Source organism: Penicillium cinerascens, assembly GCF_028974065.1.
Source record: "Penicillium cinerascens strain IBT 15544 chromosome Unknown contig_6_segment0_segment0, whole genome shotgun sequence".
Lineage (NCBI taxonomy): Eukaryota > Fungi > Ascomycota > Eurotiomycetes > Eurotiales > Aspergillaceae > Penicillium > Penicillium cinerascens.
The window spans coordinates 172,586-190,994 of NW_026695295.1; the positions used below are offsets into that span (position 1 = coordinate 172,586).

At 53.8% G+C, this 18,409-nt stretch overlaps 8 protein-coding genes across 8 annotated transcripts; 6 read left to right on the plus strand and 2 right to left on the minus strand.

The window, feature by feature from the left end:
* Nucleotides 1-240: 240 nt before the first annotated feature.
* N7498_006058 (UPF0183 domain protein) lies at nucleotides 241-1,807 on the plus strand (the record flags this gene model as incomplete). Its single annotated transcript, XM_058453120.1, has 2 exons — nucleotides 241-298; nucleotides 348-1,807. The coding sequence occupies 2 exons, from the start codon at nucleotides 241-243 to the stop codon at nucleotides 1,805-1,807; spliced, it is 1,518 nt and encodes a 505-aa protein (XP_058307311.1).
* A 651-nt stretch (nucleotides 1,808-2,458) lies between these two features.
* On the plus strand, nucleotides 2,459-5,452 carry N7498_006059 (isoleucine--tRNA ligase ISM1; the record flags this gene model as incomplete). Its single annotated transcript, XM_058453121.1, has 1 exon — nucleotides 2,459-5,452. The coding sequence occupies one exon, from the start codon at nucleotides 2,459-2,461 to the stop codon at nucleotides 5,450-5,452; it is 2,994 nt and encodes a 997-aa protein (XP_058307312.1).
* A 276-nt stretch (nucleotides 5,453-5,728) lies between these two features.
* Nucleotides 5,729-6,833, plus strand: N7498_006060 (opsin family protein; the record flags this gene model as incomplete). The annotated part of the gene is made up of 5 exons (XM_058453122.1): nucleotides 5,729-5,856; nucleotides 5,911-5,977; nucleotides 6,034-6,521; nucleotides 6,572-6,706; nucleotides 6,755-6,833. 5 exons carry the CDS (start codon nucleotides 5,729-5,731, stop codon nucleotides 6,831-6,833), a joined length of 897 nt encoding a protein of 298 aa, XP_058307313.1.
* Nucleotides 6,834-7,265: 432 nt separating this feature from the next.
* Nucleotides 7,266-8,833, minus strand: N7498_006061 (uncharacterized protein; the record flags this gene model as incomplete). The annotated part of the gene is made up of 3 exons (XM_058453123.1): nucleotides 7,266-7,692; nucleotides 7,745-8,627; nucleotides 8,698-8,833. 3 exons carry the CDS (start codon nucleotides 8,831-8,833, stop codon nucleotides 7,266-7,268), a joined length of 1,446 nt encoding a protein of 481 aa, XP_058307314.1.
* Nucleotides 8,834-9,439: 606 nt separating this feature from the next.
* Nucleotides 9,440-10,399, minus strand: N7498_006062 (40S ribosomal protein uS5; the record flags this gene model as incomplete). The annotated part of the gene is made up of 3 exons (XM_058453124.1): nucleotides 9,440-9,697; nucleotides 9,752-10,009; nucleotides 10,136-10,399. The coding sequence occupies 3 exons, from the start codon at nucleotides 10,397-10,399 to the stop codon at nucleotides 9,440-9,442; spliced, it is 780 nt and encodes a 259-aa protein (XP_058307315.1).
* A 563-nt stretch (nucleotides 10,400-10,962) lies between these two features.
* N7498_006063 (Mpv17/PMP22 family protein) lies at nucleotides 10,963-11,705 on the plus strand (the record flags this gene model as incomplete). The annotated part of the gene is made up of 5 exons (XM_058453125.1): nucleotides 10,963-10,973; nucleotides 11,028-11,082; nucleotides 11,136-11,241; nucleotides 11,299-11,604; nucleotides 11,662-11,705. The coding sequence occupies 5 exons, from the start codon at nucleotides 10,963-10,965 to the stop codon at nucleotides 11,703-11,705; spliced, it is 522 nt and encodes a 173-aa protein (XP_058307316.1).
* Nucleotides 11,706-12,287: 582 nt separating this feature from the next.
* On the plus strand, nucleotides 12,288-13,110 carry N7498_006064 (eukaryotic translation initiation factor 4E; the record flags this gene model as incomplete). Its single annotated transcript, XM_058453126.1, has 3 exons — nucleotides 12,288-12,455; nucleotides 12,510-12,581; nucleotides 12,643-13,110. 3 exons carry the CDS (start codon nucleotides 12,288-12,290, stop codon nucleotides 13,108-13,110), a joined length of 708 nt encoding a protein of 235 aa, XP_058307317.1.
* Nucleotides 13,111-14,293: 1,183 nt separating this feature from the next.
* xanG (cytochrome P450 monooxygenase xanG) lies at nucleotides 14,294-15,928 on the plus strand (the record flags this gene model as incomplete). Its single annotated transcript, XM_058453127.1, has 3 exons — nucleotides 14,294-14,899; nucleotides 14,948-15,790; nucleotides 15,872-15,928. The coding sequence occupies 3 exons, from the start codon at nucleotides 14,294-14,296 to the stop codon at nucleotides 15,926-15,928; spliced, it is 1,506 nt and encodes a 501-aa protein (XP_058307318.1).
* Nucleotides 15,929-18,409: the final 2,481 nt, after the last annotated feature.

The following is an 18,409-nucleotide window of genomic DNA, read 5'->3' on the forward strand; positions in this document are numbered from 1 at the left end:
ATCTGGGAAGCAGATCCGTGCATGAAGTAAACGATCCAGAGTGCCAAGCGGATCCGTTCGGGCAAAACAAAAACAACCCCCACGTGACCAGTCACGCTCCCCCTCCCACATGACTCAGCGTCATCGCTTCCCCGCGTGTGATCTCCTTATCTTGCTCTCTTGCTTTACTTCTCTTGCTTTCCCAGAGCTTTTTTAAACACGTCTTCAACGCGTTTCATATCGCATGAAGGTGAAACTACGATGACTGCACGAACTGCGCCAGTTCAGACCTTCCCGGGCAAAGGCCTGGGCAACATCAGTATGTCTCCGATAATCTACGCGCGGGGTACAATCTAACTGCTGCTTAGCACTGGGCGCATCATTGCATAATGTCCTGACAAGAGTCAAGTCCCACCCACAAACATATCCTGCCATCGATCTTGCATACTCCTCCTCCGATCCACTGCGCAAACCTGTGGTGCTACATCTACCCTCAAACGGCTTGCGCCTCCGGTTCGATGGTCCAGACCAGCGACTCCGTCTGATCGAGGTGTTGGACTTTTCCAAGGTGGATCTGGTATACAAGAACCAAGACGTTCTCAAGAGTGGCAAGTCCGCCGAGCCGACCACATCTCCCCAAGGGCCCAGCTTCCGACATGTCTACAACCGTTTATTCGGCCCATCCTACCCGGGTGAATATGTTCCGCCGGCTGACCAGTCACCATTCGGCACCTATGTGCTGTCATATCCGGGAATAGCATTTTCCTTCCCTCTCCAACACTCCGCGTGGTCCGAGCATTGCGACTTTGTAGCACTACTTTCATCCTCAGCCGCCTTATCAGCGACCTCCATGGCCATTTTCCAAGGGTCCTCATGGCCGGAGACCCGAGCAAAGCTCTTTACTCAGCAACCTCAATATCCGCGCTCGTCAGCCGTGGTAAGCAAAGCTCGCGACTCATTTGCCGACGAGATCGAGGAATTCCACATCCTCGGGGCCGGGAAACTAGAAGTAACCCGACGGACGAGTGCGCCGTTACAGATTAACTTGGGAGAGACCACGCCACAGGACTTGATTGCAGAATTTGGCCCACCAGATGCCATTTATCGTAAAAATGACCGGCGCATTTCCATCCACCGTGCAGCGGGCGGCGACCCACTGCACCTGAGCCCATCGCCCGGCCGAGGCATGGACATCCCAGATACTGATCACTCCTCCAACAACAGCGTGACTGATGATTCAGACGAAGAAATATCTCCCTCTAGCGTCAGCGACCCAGCTTCATTGCCCTCAGAATGCTTCTTCAACTACTTCCACCACGGCTTTGACGCATTCATCTCACATCCCACCACCCCGGGCCCGGCATTCCCAACCTCTGGACTAGCGGACCCATCACCTCAGCCGTCAACATCGCAACTGACCGTAACCAAGATCATCCTGCACGGCAATGTGCCGGGGTCTTACCCCTTCAATCGTCACCGCCGAAGCCGCTGGGCTATCCACCTTGACCAGTCCGGCAACGGTCTGACTTCCGAGTCACCATACGACGAGATATCTTCCCAACTACGCGGGGTGTGGAAAGGCGCCTATGGCAATGCAGACGAAGAGCGGGCTATGCAGCGCCCAATGGTACTCAACCGCGGTTGGGGCGATAGCCCCGAGAATAGTGTCGAGTTTCTCGGCGGCTGGGAAGAAACCACGTCCAAAGGTCCGCGTGCTGGTGGTGACAGTCATGATGGCGGGTTGGGGAATACCGAGCTTTTTGGGTTCCCGGGCCTGCTGTTTGAGGTGCTGAAGAATGGTGCCGTGAGCTGTCTGACGGTCTATTGAGCAACGGCAGTTCCAGGCCTTTGGCGCTTTTGGTTTTGATTTGATATGCGACATGAGCGATGACTGGAGTTTGGGTGTGTACATTTTACAGCGCATCTTGATGATTTTATGGGGTAGAGCAGCTCTTACATTTATGGTGGAAGAGACAATTTATTTCGAGATAATCTCGGTCTACTTACTGAAGTATCGGCCTAAGTTCAGAAAGAGGGATATCGGAAAGATACCTACTAAGACATACCACCAGCAGAACACCTTGTTCCTACTTGTCAAACCCCCCGTCCCGGGCCCGAAAAAAGAGAGGACCTATTATCCCCGGCAGTGCTGTGGGAGTATAGATCTTCCCGGGTCAAATACATATCCGCCTCACCTGGAGTGTAACTTCATTCGCCCAAATCATAACGCTGTAAAGCCCAGATATTTTGCACGGAATTACCCTGATTCTAGATCTTAGAATTAGCTGCTAGGCTCGAATCAAATAAATATATCGAAACGGTGAGCTCAACGCTGATTACCACATAAAACAGTACTTTACTAATGCTGGGTGGACCCACCTCGTAACTTTGGTAAAACAACAACAGCGGCGGTTCTTCAAAATCGACGATCTCCGAATCTCCACGCTCCACGCCTCAGCCCTGAGGATATGCAGGGAGGATGCGACAGACGCAGCTGCTGTCCCGAAGTTGGACCTCAACACTCAAGCTCCCCAAGTCCACATTCCCCCCACGCGTATCGCCAGCCGACAGGACCAAATACCTGAAGCGAAGCACCGACGAGCTCTACGCCTGGCAACAGCACGAACGACCCGCGTCGAAGCCCTTTATCCTACACGATGGCCCACCATACGCAAACGGCGAGCTGCACATTGGCCACGCACTGAACAAAATCCTCAAGGATATCATCAACCGCGTCCAGTTGGGCCGGGGGAAGCGCGTGCGCTATGTGCCCGGGTGGGATTGTCACGGGCTGCCCATCGAGCTGAAGGCCCTTCAAGGGTTACAGCAGATGGGTGTGGCGGAGGATTCGATGAGCCCTGCGGTGATCCGCAAGTCTGCGCGGCAGCTTGCTCGGCAAACGGTCAAGGGGCAGATGAAGGAATTCAAAGGGTTTGGAGTGATGGCGGATTGGGAGGGCCATTGGAAGACGATGGACAAGGCGTTTGAGATGCGACAGCTGGCGGTCTTTCGGGAGATGGTTGACCACGGCCTCATCTACCGCAAGTTCAAGCCGGTGTACTGGTCACCGTCGTCGGGGACTGCCCTTGCGGAGGCTGAGTTGGAATACAAGGATAAACATATGTCGACAGCGGCTCTGGTTAGGTTTCCACTGGTCGACATGCCAGCGCATTTGTCAAAGGACCCGTTGATTGAGGGAAAGGAAGTCAGCGTGGTTATCTGGACTACCACGCCCTGGACTTTGCCTGCCAATGCGGCCATCGCAGTGAGTGAATCGCTTGAGTACACCATCGTCCAGTCTGAGGAACACGGCCTTCTGCTTGTAGCCCAGTCTCGGCTCGAGTACCTCCAGTCCATGCTAGGCGAGGCGGAGCTTTCGGTCATTATTCCTTCAATCCTGGGATCGGAACTGGCCGAAAAGTGTACCTATCGATCACTTTTCAAGGGCCCAGAAGCCAACTCCCAGCCGATCATCGGCGCAGGCTTTGTGACCGCTGACTCGGGATCTGGACTGGTGCACTGTGCGCCGGGTCACGGTATGGAAGACTACGAGGCGTGTCTTGCGCGCGGCATCGAGGTATTTGCACCCGTTAACGGTGATGGCAAGTTTACAGAGAAGGCGATGCCACATGACCCCACGCGCTTGACCGGCAAGTCTGTCTTGGGAGATGGCAACCGAGCTGTTCTTGAATATGCTGAAGCCCGCGGTCAACTCCTCGCCCAGCACGCATACGAGCACAAGTATCCCTACGACTGGCGCTCCAAGCGCCCGATTATCATCCGGGCTACCGAACAATGGTTCGCCGATGTGGGTGACATTCGCGCGAGCGCTCTCCAATCCCTGGAAGATGTCCGTTTTGTTCCCGAGGCGGGCAAATCCCGGCTGGAGAATTTTGTCAAGAACCGCAGTGAATGGTGCATCTCTCGGCAGCGCGCTTGGGGTGTCCCGATTCCCGCTATCTATCACCGGACCACTGGCGAGGCGGTTCTGACCAAGGAGAGCGTGTCTCATATTATGTCTACGATTGAAGAACGCGGCATCGATGCCTGGTGGACAGACAGTGCGGATGATCCCGCCTGGATACTTCCATCTCTGCGTGATGACTCGGTAGGATACCGACGTGGGTTAGACACAATGGATGTCTGGTTTGACAGCGGCACCAGCTGGGCGGAGATCGACGTCCCCCAGGAAGGCCGAAACCACCCAGCCGACGTATACCTGGAGGGAAGTGACCAACACCGCGGCTGGTTCCAGTCTGGTCTCTTGACCTATATTGCCCACCAGCTTGCCTCTGGCAAGACCGAGGGTGCCTCTGCTCCCTTCCAAAACCTTATTACCCACGGATTTACCCTTGATGAGACTGGGCGCAAGATGAGCAAGTCTATCGGCAACACCATTGCCCCGCAGACGATCATGGACGGCACTCTTCTGCCTCCTCTCCCGCCACGCAAGGGCAAAGCCAAGAAACAGGCGGAAAACGAAGGTCCGACCTACGACGCCCTGGGCCCTGATGTACTCCGACTTTGGGCTGCGAGCAGTGACTACACGCGCGACGTAGTGATTGGCAAGCAGGTGCTTCAGACCGTACACACCAGTCTTCACAAGCTCCGGGTGACATTCAAGCTGCTGCTCGGTGCACTGGGCGATTTCCAGCCCGAGCGTGCTTTGCCGTATCAGGAGCTGCAGCTGGTTGACCGCATTGCGCTGAAGCATCTGTCGGACCTGGTGCAGACGACGCAAAAGGCCTGTGATAACTTTGAGTTCTACAAGGCCGTCAGCACGCTGAACCAATGGGCCAACCTCCAATTCTCGGCGTTCTACATGGAAGCCATCAAAGACCGACTCTACACGCTGGGCGAGAATAGCAGCAGCCGACGAGCGGTCCAGACCACTTTGTTCTATATCTTTACCCACCTGCAGGAAGTTCTCGCACCCATCACCCCGCTCCTCGTCGAGGAGACATGGGAGCACACGCCAGAGGCAATCCGCTTGCACAACCCCCATCCCTTGCAGCGGGTCGTCTCTACCCCCGCTCAGGAATGGCATGATACATCGCTGGACACGAGACATCTGGAAATTACCGCAGTGCACTCGGTGATCAAGCACCTGCAAGAACAAGCCCGACGAAAGAAACAACTCGGCTCGTCGCTGCAATCATTCGTGCACGTAGCTCTCCCCCGCGACACAAGCACCTCCACGACCTTCCACGAGCACCTCTCAGAGCTACCGGATTTGTTTGTCGTGTCCTCCGTGACCCTCGGCACACCCGGCGAGTCCGTCCCGGAGATAAGCCAGGCGGAGTGGCAGTACGAGCAGGAGTGCGAGCTCCCCGATGGCCAGGGCACAGTGTACGTGTACGCGCCCCAAGCATCCAAATGTGGGAGATGCTGGCGGTATGCAGTTCCGGTGGCAAGCGAAGAGGAGATTTGCCAGCGATGCGAAGAAGTGGTATCGGAGCTCGAGTCTGAGTGAGCTGTAATCTATCTGTAACTACTGTATACTCTATATTCCATGTACAATACCGGATCTCCGATCAGAGATTTCACCACAGCCAATAGATCCAGAACGAGATCGTACCACCAGACGCAGTGTTGCATCGAACAAGTAACAGCCAATGTTGTGGCGATGACGCATCGTCATCCCGCTGTGACGTCGCCTAAATCCTGCTTTCCGAAACACCTACTACCTTCACGTCGGCAGCCTTCAGCTTTCAGCTCTTTACTCCTCTTCAACTCCTCAAGCCTCACCATGATTGTCCCTGACTTTGACAACTTCCCAGCCATGGCTACTACCACGGGCATCGCCCCCATCCCCACGGTGATCCCCGGAACTCCTCTGATCCACGAGCTCCACGACACCGGCAAGCGAACTCTCTGGTGAGCACTGTCGTCCCCGCATCCCTCCAAGATCAAATCTGACAAAAGAAACAGGGTAGTAACCGTCCTCATGGCCATCTCCTCCCTAGTGTTCTACACCCTCGCCGCTCGCGCCCCTCTGGTAAGCTTCATCCCCGCGATCTGCAGACCGAGCACCAACCTTAAAAATCCCCACAGACAAAGCGGGTCCTACACATCACCAGTGCCCTGATCACGACCATCTCCTTCATAACCTACCTTGCCCTGTCCACGGGTCAAGGCATAACCTTTAAAGAACACCACATTACCGAGGTCCACAAACACGTCCCAAACACCCACACCGACACCCTCCGCCAGGTCCTCTGGCTCCGGTACATAAACTGGGCCCTTAGCACGCCCCTGCTGCTCACCAACTTCGCGTTGGTCTCCGGTCTACCCGGTGCTAATCTCCTGAGCGCAATCGCTGCTAACTATGTTATGCTTGCGTCCGGAGTTCTGGGGACTTTTGCGGGACATACTAGAGCCCGATGGGCTTGGTTGACGCTGTCCTGTGTGGGGTATTTGATTACGCTGCACCACGCGGGATTCCATGCGCAGCGGGCGACGCAGAATAAGGATGCAAAGCTGCGACGCTTCTTTGGCGCTTTTTCGGGCTCTACCCTCGTGATGTTTGCCTTGTATCCGATGTACGTTTTCCCTCTGCCGGATTGAGTATATGGTGTTCTGATTGATTTAGTTCCATCGCGGCTGGTTCCCTGGCTCTCAAGCTCAGCGTCGATACCGAAACGGTCCTCTTCGCCGTGCTGGATATCTTTACGCAGGGTATTGTGGGATACTGGCTGTTGCTGACGCATGATACCTCTCCTGGACTGTACGTTCCATTCTCTCCTACTCGTGTATGATTTACTAATTGAACCAGGGCTTCTCTGGATGGCTTCTGGACTCATGGAGTCGGTAGTGAGGGCAACATTCGCCTGTCGGATGAGGAGGGCGCGTAGTTGGATCTCGGTGCAGGATGATCTGACGACAAGGACAAAATTACGCACACGCTTCGAATCCCGATCTTTGATTTGTCTCCAATCTCTACTCTATTTCGTTTTCGTTTTCAATTTCTGGTTTATTTGCATGCCCAAGATTGAATGAAGTCGGGCGTTGAAGTGTTTTTTTTCTTTGCCTGTAGCATATTCATTAATGAATTAGTGAGGTACTTCCGTGCCTCCTGCAGTCAAGTATGACCACATTAACATCTTATTAACATTAATCCACCTTGGTTTCTGGTATCTCCGAAGTAGTATCTCATGCCACTGAATGGCACACTGGGTCTGCTTCAACCACGCCCTGTAGAGCAGGTCGGAATCTTCAGTTCTTAGTCGCTGACCATACTATTCCCGAGGACACCGCAGAAAAAAAAAGCTCCCCATGTCATCACATCACAAACGACCCAGCACAACCCCAGAGTCACCATACACCATCTCATTGACCTTCTTCCCATCCTTCAATTCGATAACCTTCAAATCCTTCTGCAGGTTCAGCGTGAGGATACCAACAGGCACATCCTCGAGATCGATCTTCCGAGGGCATCGAACAGTAACCTTTTGCATAGCCGGGGCCAACCAGAAGCCGGCATCGATGCACTCGCCTTTGAAATGAATGCTGTGCAACCTCTCGGGGTCGAACCATTGCAGGAAAGGGTCGGCATCCACGACAAATCCGGACAGCGTGAGAGTCTCGATGGTGAGGTATTGGCTGGTCCGGGCAATAGCATGGGCGCGGAGTTTGGCTTTTTCGATGCTGTGTTTGTCGAGGTACTCGCCGTAGCCGATGCTGGAGTGTAGTTCGCCGTCGCCGAGGTGGCCACTATTTTGGTCAGCTTTCCAATCTTACATTATTTGGGTCCTGTTCAACTTACTAGTAGGAAGGCTTAGCATTTTGCTTCTCGTCCATTGTCCATCCTTCTCGGATCGGCCTCCACTGACTACCATGCGTCAGGTCGATAATCTCAGGCTTCAGGACCATTCCCAGCTCCAGTTCATCAAGGGCCAGGTTCAGCCAGGCAGCCTGCCAGATGTAGGTTTGATATGACTGCATCATGCCAACGAGTTTGAGAGAGCGTAAGCCACGGAACTGGCAGAGGGGTTTCAGCTCCATAATATCAAGGCAGTTGGTTCCCTCTTGATTATGAGCACAGGACCGAAACAGATCCAGTCCAAGCGTTGACTTGTCCCGAGGAAGGGAAAGCCAAGATGGACCACCACGAAACTCAACGAGTGGCTTTGCCGGCGTAGCAATGTTGACGAACACCGATGCCAGACGGGGCGACGGTGTAGGTGACTCGGGTACCTCGACCGTCTCGACGGTTGTCTTTGTCTTTGTCGGAGACTCGGGCCTCTTCAGCGGCGAAAGCAACTGCCAACGGGGCGCGGGAGTATTAGGCGCAGACGTCTTAACAGACCAGAAACGCGGTCCAACGGGAGTTACAGGTGCAGACCTCTTCAGAGGGGATGGGGAGCGTGCACGGCGAGCCAGGCCATGAAGGCGCGGCGAATGAGCCAAGGAACTGAAGCGCTGGAGAGGCGTTCTGGGAGCTTCGGACATGCTAACGGTGCGACGGTGTTCCTTCTTTGGAGTTTTGATGGGAGACTCTGTAAATGGAGTCTCCATCAGTGGACTCAGTGGGAGAGCTGGCAGTTCTTTGAACAGTTCATTGTCCGGGGAGCGTGGGAGCTGCTCCATATCGAGATCCTGGTTGAATGGAAAGCGCTTGGATAGGTCTGTATCCAAGCTGGATGTATCTGGGAAGGTTAACCATATAAAGGACCAATATGAAGTGAATGTTCGAGGCAAAGCTCAGAACGAGCTTACCAGTTGCAATGTGAAGCGCAGAAAGACCAACCCCCCGAGGATATTCGTGTTTCTCTTCGTTATCCACCAGGCTGGCGGTTTTCCAGAAATCCTGTCCCATTAGCGTGCTATTCCAGTGCTCGGCGTACTGGTCCATTGCAGGTTTGGAGGTGTCGTACTATCAATACCTGAAGTGCAGTGTCAGCAATGGTGGCTGTTGCAAGGAGTAAAACATTTGAAGGTGTCCAAGGGAAGAGAGAGCATCGGAGCAGCTAGAGTCTGGAGAGGTAGCTCCTGCCTGCCTGTTCGGGCAGGAATTGCCTCGACTTCACAGTTGACCTCTGCTATGCTCGTGGTCCATTGCCTGAAAAGAGTGAATTCCCGAGGTCTACAGCTCTGGAGACGGTCGATGTTGTACTTGCAGCTGACATCTTCCAGCTATGACGTCTGTCAGTATACAGTATGTACTTCCCCGTATACTGGTATCTTTCCCGACAAGTAGTGCATACCGGGAGATCATCTCCACGTGGGGACCTCGGGGAGCCTCTGGTCACTGCTTTCAGATCTAAAAGTCTACAATCAATACGAATGGGAAAAATGGCTGGTAGGAGCGGATTCGCTATTTTTGTTTTCCCTTCCCGTAAATACATCCATGGACACCCAACGCGTCGGCCGAATGGGGAATCAACAGCCACATGTCACTCCCAGCAGACAATGAAGGGGTAAAGAAACTCGGAACTAAATCATGCGTGCGTCAAAAAACCTAGTACTTCTTGCCCTGGCGCAGGACATCACCGAACTCCTCCAGAGGGCTGCGGATGAGCTTAGTCTCCTGCCACAGGTTGGGGGTGAGGAAGCCGTAGGTGTTGACGACGGCGACGAAGGTGGCCTTGAGGGTGTTCTCGAGGGTCTTGGTGGAGCCGGAAGAGGAGGTGTAGGCGTCCTGGACACCAGCGAGCTGGAGGAGACGCTTGACGGCGGGAGAGGCGACAAGGCCGGTACCGCGGGGAGCGGGAATGAGCTAGAACACAAAATTAGTGGGATATTTCGATTCTCCCGAGAAAGGTGAACATACACGGACGGAGACGGAACCACACTTGCCGGACTGCTTGACGGGCAGAGAGTGAGGCTCACCAAGGTTGGTACCCCAGTAACCGCGGCGAACGGGCAGGACGGCGAGCTTGGCAATGGTGATGGCGGCGCGGATGGCGGTGGCGACTTCCTTGGAGGTCTTGATACCGAGACCGATGTGGCCCTCGGAGTCACCGATGAGGACGATGGCCTTGAAGCGGGTACGCTGACCGGCACGGGTCTGCTTCTGGACGGGCTTGATCTGTAGTTCGAAGAAAACGAGTTAGAGACTCATCCTGCAGTAGTATCCATGCGCATTGGTGTCGCAAATCCGCATTCCGATTCGCGATGCCAATTGCGCAATCCTCCCAATTCAATTTTGTCGTACCTTCATAACCTCATCCTTCAGCTTGGGCAGGAAGAAGTCCACGATCTGGAACTCCTTGATGGGCAGAGAGTGCAGGTAGATCTGCTCCATGCTGGTGATCTTGCCGGCCTTCACGAGACGACCGAGCTTGGTGACGGGCTGCCACTCCTTCTCCTCCTGCTTTCCACCACGGCGGCCACGGCCACGGCCACGACCACGGCGGTCACCACCGCGGTCACCGCGGGAACCGAAACCTCCACGTCCACGGGGAGCAGCGTCAGCCATTTTGGATGTTGTAGGGCGACGGGTTGAGTTGTCGAGGGGGATGTGTCGATGTCGTCGGAGATGGCCTTCGATACACTTGTTTGGGCCGAAAATTCGGGTGGGCTAAGCGAGTGAACAGCCCTAGTGGGTGCCCTGTGCCCTAGTTTCCCGATCGGGCATATGGCACGTGCACCATCGAGATCGAGCTCCTGTCACGTGCCCGCTCCACCCCGGGGATCTTCGTGCATTGGTGAATGATGTCGTGGTCACAAAGTACTACACGAACGTAAATAATCCGTGAACTCTTCGCTGGTCGATAACTTTATTGATTTCCTGCTCACTATCTACCATAAAATCCGCTAGAAGTTCACCGTCGTCGAGGTCCTATGATGTCAGAAAAAGCCAAGTCTGCTGAAAATCCTGATGGCGTTTCCCGCCGGGCGGGTGCATTTTCTGGCAGGGAAACGCCCTGACATAGCCAACTCCGCAATTTTAAAGATGAGCGGACCCCAGCTTTAACGTTGCTGACCCCGTTCCCCTCACTCTTTCTCGCGCTTTTTATAGTCTAATCATTCATCATCACAATGTTGCGCTGGTACCATTCCCCTCTTTCCCCCTTTCCAGATCCAAAACACTGACAGCGATTCAGGTACCAGAGCAAGTTGGCCAAGCGGCCCATCCTCACCGCTAGCATCACCAGCGCGGTACGACTTCCCTCCGATCGAATCCAGTTGCCCCTGATCTAAATTCATACCAGGTGTTGTTTGGCAGTGGTGATGTCCTCGCCCAGCAGGCTGTTGACCGTCGGGGTCTCGAGAAGCACGACTTTAGCCGCACCGGGCGCATGGCCCTGTACGGTGGAGGTAAGCAGTATCGCCTCTGATATTCACTGTCAATCGCTAATCCCTGCTGCGCTGTAGCTGTCTTCGGCCCTGTAGCCACCGTCTGGTTCGGCTTCCTCCAGCGTCACGTCGTCCTCAAGAACACCGCGACCACCACCTTTGCCCGAGTCGCATGTGACCAGATCCTGTTTGCGCCCGTGCAGCTCACCTGCTTCTTGTCTTCAATGGCCATCATGGAGGGCACCAGCCCTGTGGAGAAGTGGAAGGCTTCCTTTGCTCCCGCTTACAAGGCCAACTTGTTCGTCTGGCCGTTTGTCCAGGGTGCCAACTTTGCCTTTGTCCCTCTGGAGCTGCGCGTCCTAGTGGTCAATGTGGTCAGCCTGGGTGAGTACATGATTTTAGAATATGCGCGGTCCTGGCGAGTGCTAACGATTTGTCCAGGCTGGAACTGCTTCCTTAGCTTGATGAACAGCGGTGAAGAGTAAAGTGATGGGTACATCATTGTCATTGTTCATGCTTCTTTTGTGATACCATTGGCATTTCTCATAGAGGGTTTCCGGTCACTTTGGTTTGGTTCCTGGGTCATTTATTGATTGTGCTCGTATTGTGTTGGTTACTGCAAGGGTCTGTTTGCGGGTCAATATTTTTTTTTCTTGCATTTTATAAAAGGATGTGTGACTCAAATGGGGCAGAGTCATTTTAAAGATATTTATTTGAAAGCGTGGAGCATTAAAAGGAGACTATAATATCTGGATGTACTTTATGTAGTGTTAGGGCTGGAATCGGCCCGACCCAAAGAGGCAACGCAGTTTTTTGCGTAGCCGCAACAACGTCAAATCTCAAACTCGATCGCGGGTCCTTTTTATTGAGTCCAATCCCTCAACACTCGTCTTCTGCCTGGAGCAGATATCATCTGCTCTTCACTTGGAGAGTCTTTTCTCTTTGTTCGCACTCGCCTTTCGGACCCGCGCGCCTTCCGCCCCGAAAACTTTCCCCTCCGAACATCTTCAACACCGCCTTCGACTCACCCTTCCTCCCCTTTCATCCTCTCACCATCAACACCCACAATGGCGGCTGTGGCAGAGAACGGTCACCCTGTGACTGATGAGAACACTGCGCCCGTCGCCTCGACCGACGAGGCCATCACCGTCTTCCACAACCCGGAGAACTTCAATGTGAAGCACCCGCTCATGCACGAGTGGACTCTGTGGTTCACCAAGCCCCCCAGCGGAAAGGTGATTGTCGCTGCATTCGACTGGAAATCCCAGCGCTGACAATACGTTCTACAGGGCGACAACTGGAATGATCTCCTCAAGGAAGTCGTCACATTCAGCTCCGTCGAAGAGTTCTGGGGCATCTACGTACGACCTTCCCAACCCCCGCGAATCGCATTCCCTACTTGCTAACGCTTCTCACATCTAGAATAACATCACGCCTACCTCCGAACTGGGCCTCAAGGCCGACTACCACCTCTTCAAGAAGGGCGTACGACCGGAGTGGGAGGACCCGCAGAACAAGCACGGTGGCAAGTGGTCATACCAATTCAAGGACAAGCGCTCGGTTCCTATCGACGATCTGTGGCTGCACGCACAACTGGCCGCCATCGGCGAGACACTCGAGACCGACAACGATAGCGAAGTCATGGGCGTGGTGGTGAACGTGCGCAAGGGCTTCTACCGTGTCGGCCTGTGGACACGCACCGTGGGCAAGAGCATCCCCGGTGACAAGAACACCCGCACTCCCGCGCAGGGCAAGGAAATCCTGGAGGCAATCGGTGCGCGGTTCAAGGAGGTGCTCCGACTGAAGGAGGCGGACGTGGTGGAGTTCTCGGGCCACACGGACAGCGCACACAGCGGCAGCACTCGCGCCAAGGCCAAGTACACCGTCTAAGGTGTGATAGGAGCGGTGGAGAGCGTGAACATGGAGAGACCCGGTGCGGTCTGAACCTGGGAGAAAAGTTGATTCCCCGTCTTCCCTTAGCTTTGCTGCATTTGCAGTGACGACCTGATTGCTTCGACATGTATCTTACACAACGCATTTTATGAGGCATGTCGTGGCACCTGGGCAGGTTGTCTGCTCAGGTGATCTTGTCTGTATGGTATTTTCATTTTTAGAGGTACATTCAATCTACCGACGATTCATGAAAGAGTCTTTCCCGGTGCATGAGGGGTAGACCTCAGTCCCGTACCATTGTATTTCAGGGATCCATATGCCCCAGGTAGATTAATTGGTTTTCAATTGACGGGGAGTCAATGGTTGGCATTTTTATGGCGCGAGGGATCGTCATGCAGCCGCGATATATTTCGGATCTGCACCGCTCCAGGGGCCGCATGTATGGATATGTAGGCCACTGTCCAAACCTAAACTATAACCCAGAAGAATTCTCAAGCACCATTGACCACACAAGCTTCTTTCCCAAGGAGCCTTGAAGCTCCAGAAATTTCATTTTTCCTAGTTGTAGACGTCGTTCTCGGGATCTTAATCCATGGACGGCTGGCGTAGTCCTCATCATCCGACAAGAAAAAGGCAACGTACTAAGAAGGTGATGCTTACCACGTAGAGAGGCATACATGCCAGCATGTGATTCTCACCCAATGACAGGACTAGGCCCGCCAATGTACAAGTCTTATACAGAATGTTCATTCCGGGTCATTCTTATATCCAAGGGTGCATTAGCTATCAGCAGACTTTTGATATCGGCCCAGTCCAAGCAGCTCTTTACATGGATGATCAATGATATATCTAGGGATCTGATGAAACCACTAACTTCGGAGTGTACACGCTACCTGGTCGTACAAGTTGTCAACCCCGTGCTGACCAGCCTGTGTCCCCAGGCGGGAACTATATCCCGCTGTGAGTCATTCAGGCCAAGCGGTGGTAGTCAGCACAGTCACAGTTGTGTTTGTGCTGGGACCAGGGCAAAATCCTGGATTGGAGCACTAAAAGCCGCGTGTGCCATGACCGGTCCCACGTTATCAGCACTGTTCAAAGTGTCTAGAGAGTGTGAACAGCCAGCTTTGGGGAAAGATCGATCTCTTCTCAGTATTTCGGTAGAATTACCATCACCATCATAATGATCGACTGGGTCACAATCTTCAGCTGGGCTCGAGATATCCCAGTTCTCCTCATACCAGCCCTCCTTATACTATACTGGTACATCCGAATCCCAGGAAACATGCCCAAGAACATCCCAACAGTACCAATCTACATCTCCCTACTGGGCCTATGGAGCGACATGGGCCAAGACGACATTTTCGACCGATGGCTCCGAGAACCACTGGAAAAGCACGGCGCAGTGAAGATCTGGTTCGCAGGGCGCTGGAACGTACTCGCCACGCGGCCACAGTTTCTAGTGGACATGTTCCGGCAAGAAGATGTATATGCCAAAGCCGGTAGCCAGAAGAAGATTCCCTGGAGTGTTATTGCCGCGCTTGTTGGTGACAATATTATCAACGCGCATGGTCAGAATTGGAAGCTTTATACGTCTATCATGAAGGCGGGGCTGCAGAGGCGAATTACGGATTCGGCGCCGCTGTTGGAGAAGTCGAGGCTTTTTGTGGATATTTTGGTGGAGGAGCAGAAGAAGTTGGGGATTGAGAAGGGGGTCTTGGTTAATCCAATTATACAGCGATGGGCGCTCAGCTGTATGGGGATCAATTTTATGAATGTTGACCTCGAGGTAAGTTTTGCGGCTGAGGACCAAAGCGAGATATACTGACGGGTGCAGGCTTTGGAAAGACCAGGCCAACGCCTTGAAGAGCTCCAGACAATCATCAAAAAGACCCTCTTCAAGCCTCTCTTCTTCAACTTTCCCGACCTCGACAAATACCCCGGCCTCTTCCGGCAGCGCAAAGATGCCTTCGCCGTAATGCAAGAATTTGGTGACCTTCTCGTCGACACCGTCCGTCGAAGAATCCAAAGCACCGACCAAGACGGCGAACAAGTAGTCGACTACCTCGACCGAGCTCTAAAAGAAGGCAAAATCGACGAAGAGCAATACCGCGCGAACCTCAAAGTAACGTTCCTAACAGCGCACGAAAACGCCCAACAACTCCTAAACTCGACATTCTGGGTCTTCGGCTCAAACAAAGCCATCCAAAACAAACTCCGCGCCGAAATCCTCGCCACAGACACGGCAAACCCCTCCACAGAAACAATCAACTCCCTCCCATACCTCTACTCCGTCATCCTCGAACTCCTCCGCCTGTACCCACCCGTCTCGCAACTAATCAACCGCGTCACAACGTCAACATGTGCCCTAGGCGGCTCAATCACCATACCCAACCACACCTGGGTAGGATGGAACGCATTCGGCGTGCACACGGATCAAAGCATCTGGGGTCCCGACGCAAGAGAATTCAAACCTGAGCGCTGGGGGAGTGACGTGAAGAGTATCCAGAATGCATTGAGGAGCAAGACGACGGCGTGTCATTTTATTGCATTCAATGCGCACTCGCGAAAGTGTTTGGGCCAAGGGTTTGCGGTGCTACAGATGAAGATTGTACTGTGTGAGCTTGTTAGGAGGTTGGAGTGGGATATCGACCCAGGGTACGAGTTGAAATTGACTTCGGTGAGTTCGTTTGTTTCGGGCTCCCCCGTTTACAGAGGAGGATGAGGAGGTCGGCTGATATCTGACATCTGACATTTACAGGGCGGCATTATGGCTCCGCTGGGGTTGAGGGCCATTGTTCGTGAGAGACAGGTATAGAGTGACTGACCAGGAACCGGTGGGGGTTTAGGGTTTAAGGTTGAAGCGAGATTTGGTCCGTGGGGGGACGAAGTGTATTCGGTTGACGAGACACGTGTGCTTCATTATCTTCGTCTAAGGTCCTATATAGACGAAGATTGAGCGAGGGTGGTGATTGAGGACCGTGTAGAGCCCACTATTGGTATCTGGGTCACGGAGAAGGGCGATTGACTTGTTTCATCGGCGGATAAATGTGGGTTGCAGGCCACAACTATGATATTTGGTGCGTATAGTTCTGAGGAATGGCTTCGCTTGCCCTAAACTCAAATGATTCTGCTGCTACAATCTCTGCAATGAGATACCCGTGAGCCATGTCTGAAGAGTTCAAGTGCTACAAGGTGGCCGTTCCGGTTTTCGCGGGTGCTGATATCCTCGTCGTACCCGGGGCAGCACTATCTATCATTTCGAAACTGGTTGAAAACGAGGCTCTAGAATTGGATTCAATTCGCACATTTGCAACCTCGAATTTCCCACGCTCTCGCATCCTCTTCTCAGTTTGCAAGGGAGCCCTCCTACTTGCCGCAGTCGGGATTTTCTCGACTGACGGTGATAACAGACCACCACGCACTGGACAAAGAGTGGAGACTGTACCAAATGAACCTGTCCAGATAGGTGTAATCTAATGACTGCGGGTCTGGTTGAATCTCGAGATGGCAGTAATTCGGCCTCCGACGGACTAATAGCGCCTAGTGTGCAATCTCATTTCTAAACACCGTAGAAATTCCAGGTTTTGACTGGCTCGGCAGTCTCTGGGGACAGCCGAAGAGTCCCGCGGTCCACTGCGACGATCGTGAGTGGACGACGATATCCCAATGTCAGTTCTCGCGGACGGTCCTCGCGAGTCCGGTAGTGAGAGCCGAGAGCCAACAAGTGAATGGAGGCGAAGGTTCAAGCCTCGTCCGAGAGATGATACCACGGAATAGCCACGAGGCAGCTCCACCACAGTGTCAACGGCCTCGCCAAGAGATTCATGCAACTTAATAAATGCTTATCCGGGGATGGATCATGTACATGCGCACACCCACAGCCACTTCCGCACAACCCCGGGGTCGGATCGCACACGAGATGCCACGGCTGCCAATATCTTGGGCAGCCTTGGTCGGCCTCACGGGAAGCGTCGAGGCTGCAGACGTCAGCAGCCAAGGGCTCGGACGCACACACCGTTCGGCACTAGCAACCTAAAAGGGCGCAAACCAGGGAGGGGAAGCAGGCGATACGCCGGAGACCGTGTGGTGGCACTCGAGGACCTGGATCCATGCCCGCGCGGCCAATTGAACCGGCCGAGCGACGTCGGAGCTCCGATAAGGGCAGTTTCTTTTATTTATGGGCGTGTCCCCGTCTGACGCGGCCGGTTTTTGCTTTCTTCCCTGATGCTCCCTTTGCACTTTTTTGCGCCTGCAACATGAAGACTTCAACACCGGTCTTTCATGATCGGAGAAGGAGACATTCACTCCCCACACCATGACCAATTCACTCGACAGCTAGAAACCTCCTTATCTTTAGGCCAGTCTTGGCACGGTCGAGAGCCAGCGCCGGACTCCACCTTCGCCTTCCCACGCAGCAGTCTCCCGCCTCGCTTTTACGAGAGAAAAATTACCCCAGATCGCACTGTCCGGCAATTCTGCATCCTGACTTGGACCTCTACTCGCATTGGCTGGCTATCACCGGCTTTTGCAGGATATGTACAATGAAATTGCTTCTCCAGTCCTCCCCGCATCTCGAAGTTAAGGGCCCAACGAGACCAGTGAGACCCAACAAGAAACAAAACCATGGGGACGCCGAGACTCTGGGGTACCACTGAGATGAGCGGGTGACCTCATGAGACACGGCCGGAAGTCAAAACCACGACTGATAAGCCTTTGGGCGCGGGGACAAGCCGGGCTGGCCCCAACGTTGCAACGGAAAATACAGGGGAACCCGGGGCAAGTCCCTGCATAATCGGTCGCGGGTTGAGCGGTTGCCTGATGAGATTATGGATTATGCGATTACGGGGAAACGAGATTACCCCATGGTATTAGTCGGATCTCAAACACAGGATCAGACACGCGATCGGCGACACCGAAAGCGGGTGAATGCCCATGCGGAGGAATGCGCGATCTCTTTTCTGTTCCGATTTCGACCAACCCGGAGAGGTACACAACGAGCTACCTTGGCCACCAAAGGCTTCTTTGGAAAAAAATAATATTTTTCCTACCCCTGGGACAACAAACAAGGCCGGGCAAAACACGTTGCCGCCGAGGTTGACGGTTGACGGTTGACGGGGTCCGGAGAGTGAACTCCGGCCCATACCATAAACCTATCCTATCTGCACAGTGGACACCTCCCGTGGGCTTCTTGGCGAAGCTGGCGCAGAGAATCGATTCCGGCGCTCGTGTCCGGCTGCAGGTATACACACTGGGAAATTTTCTCTTGACCGGCCTTTCCCGACTGGATGTGGATGCC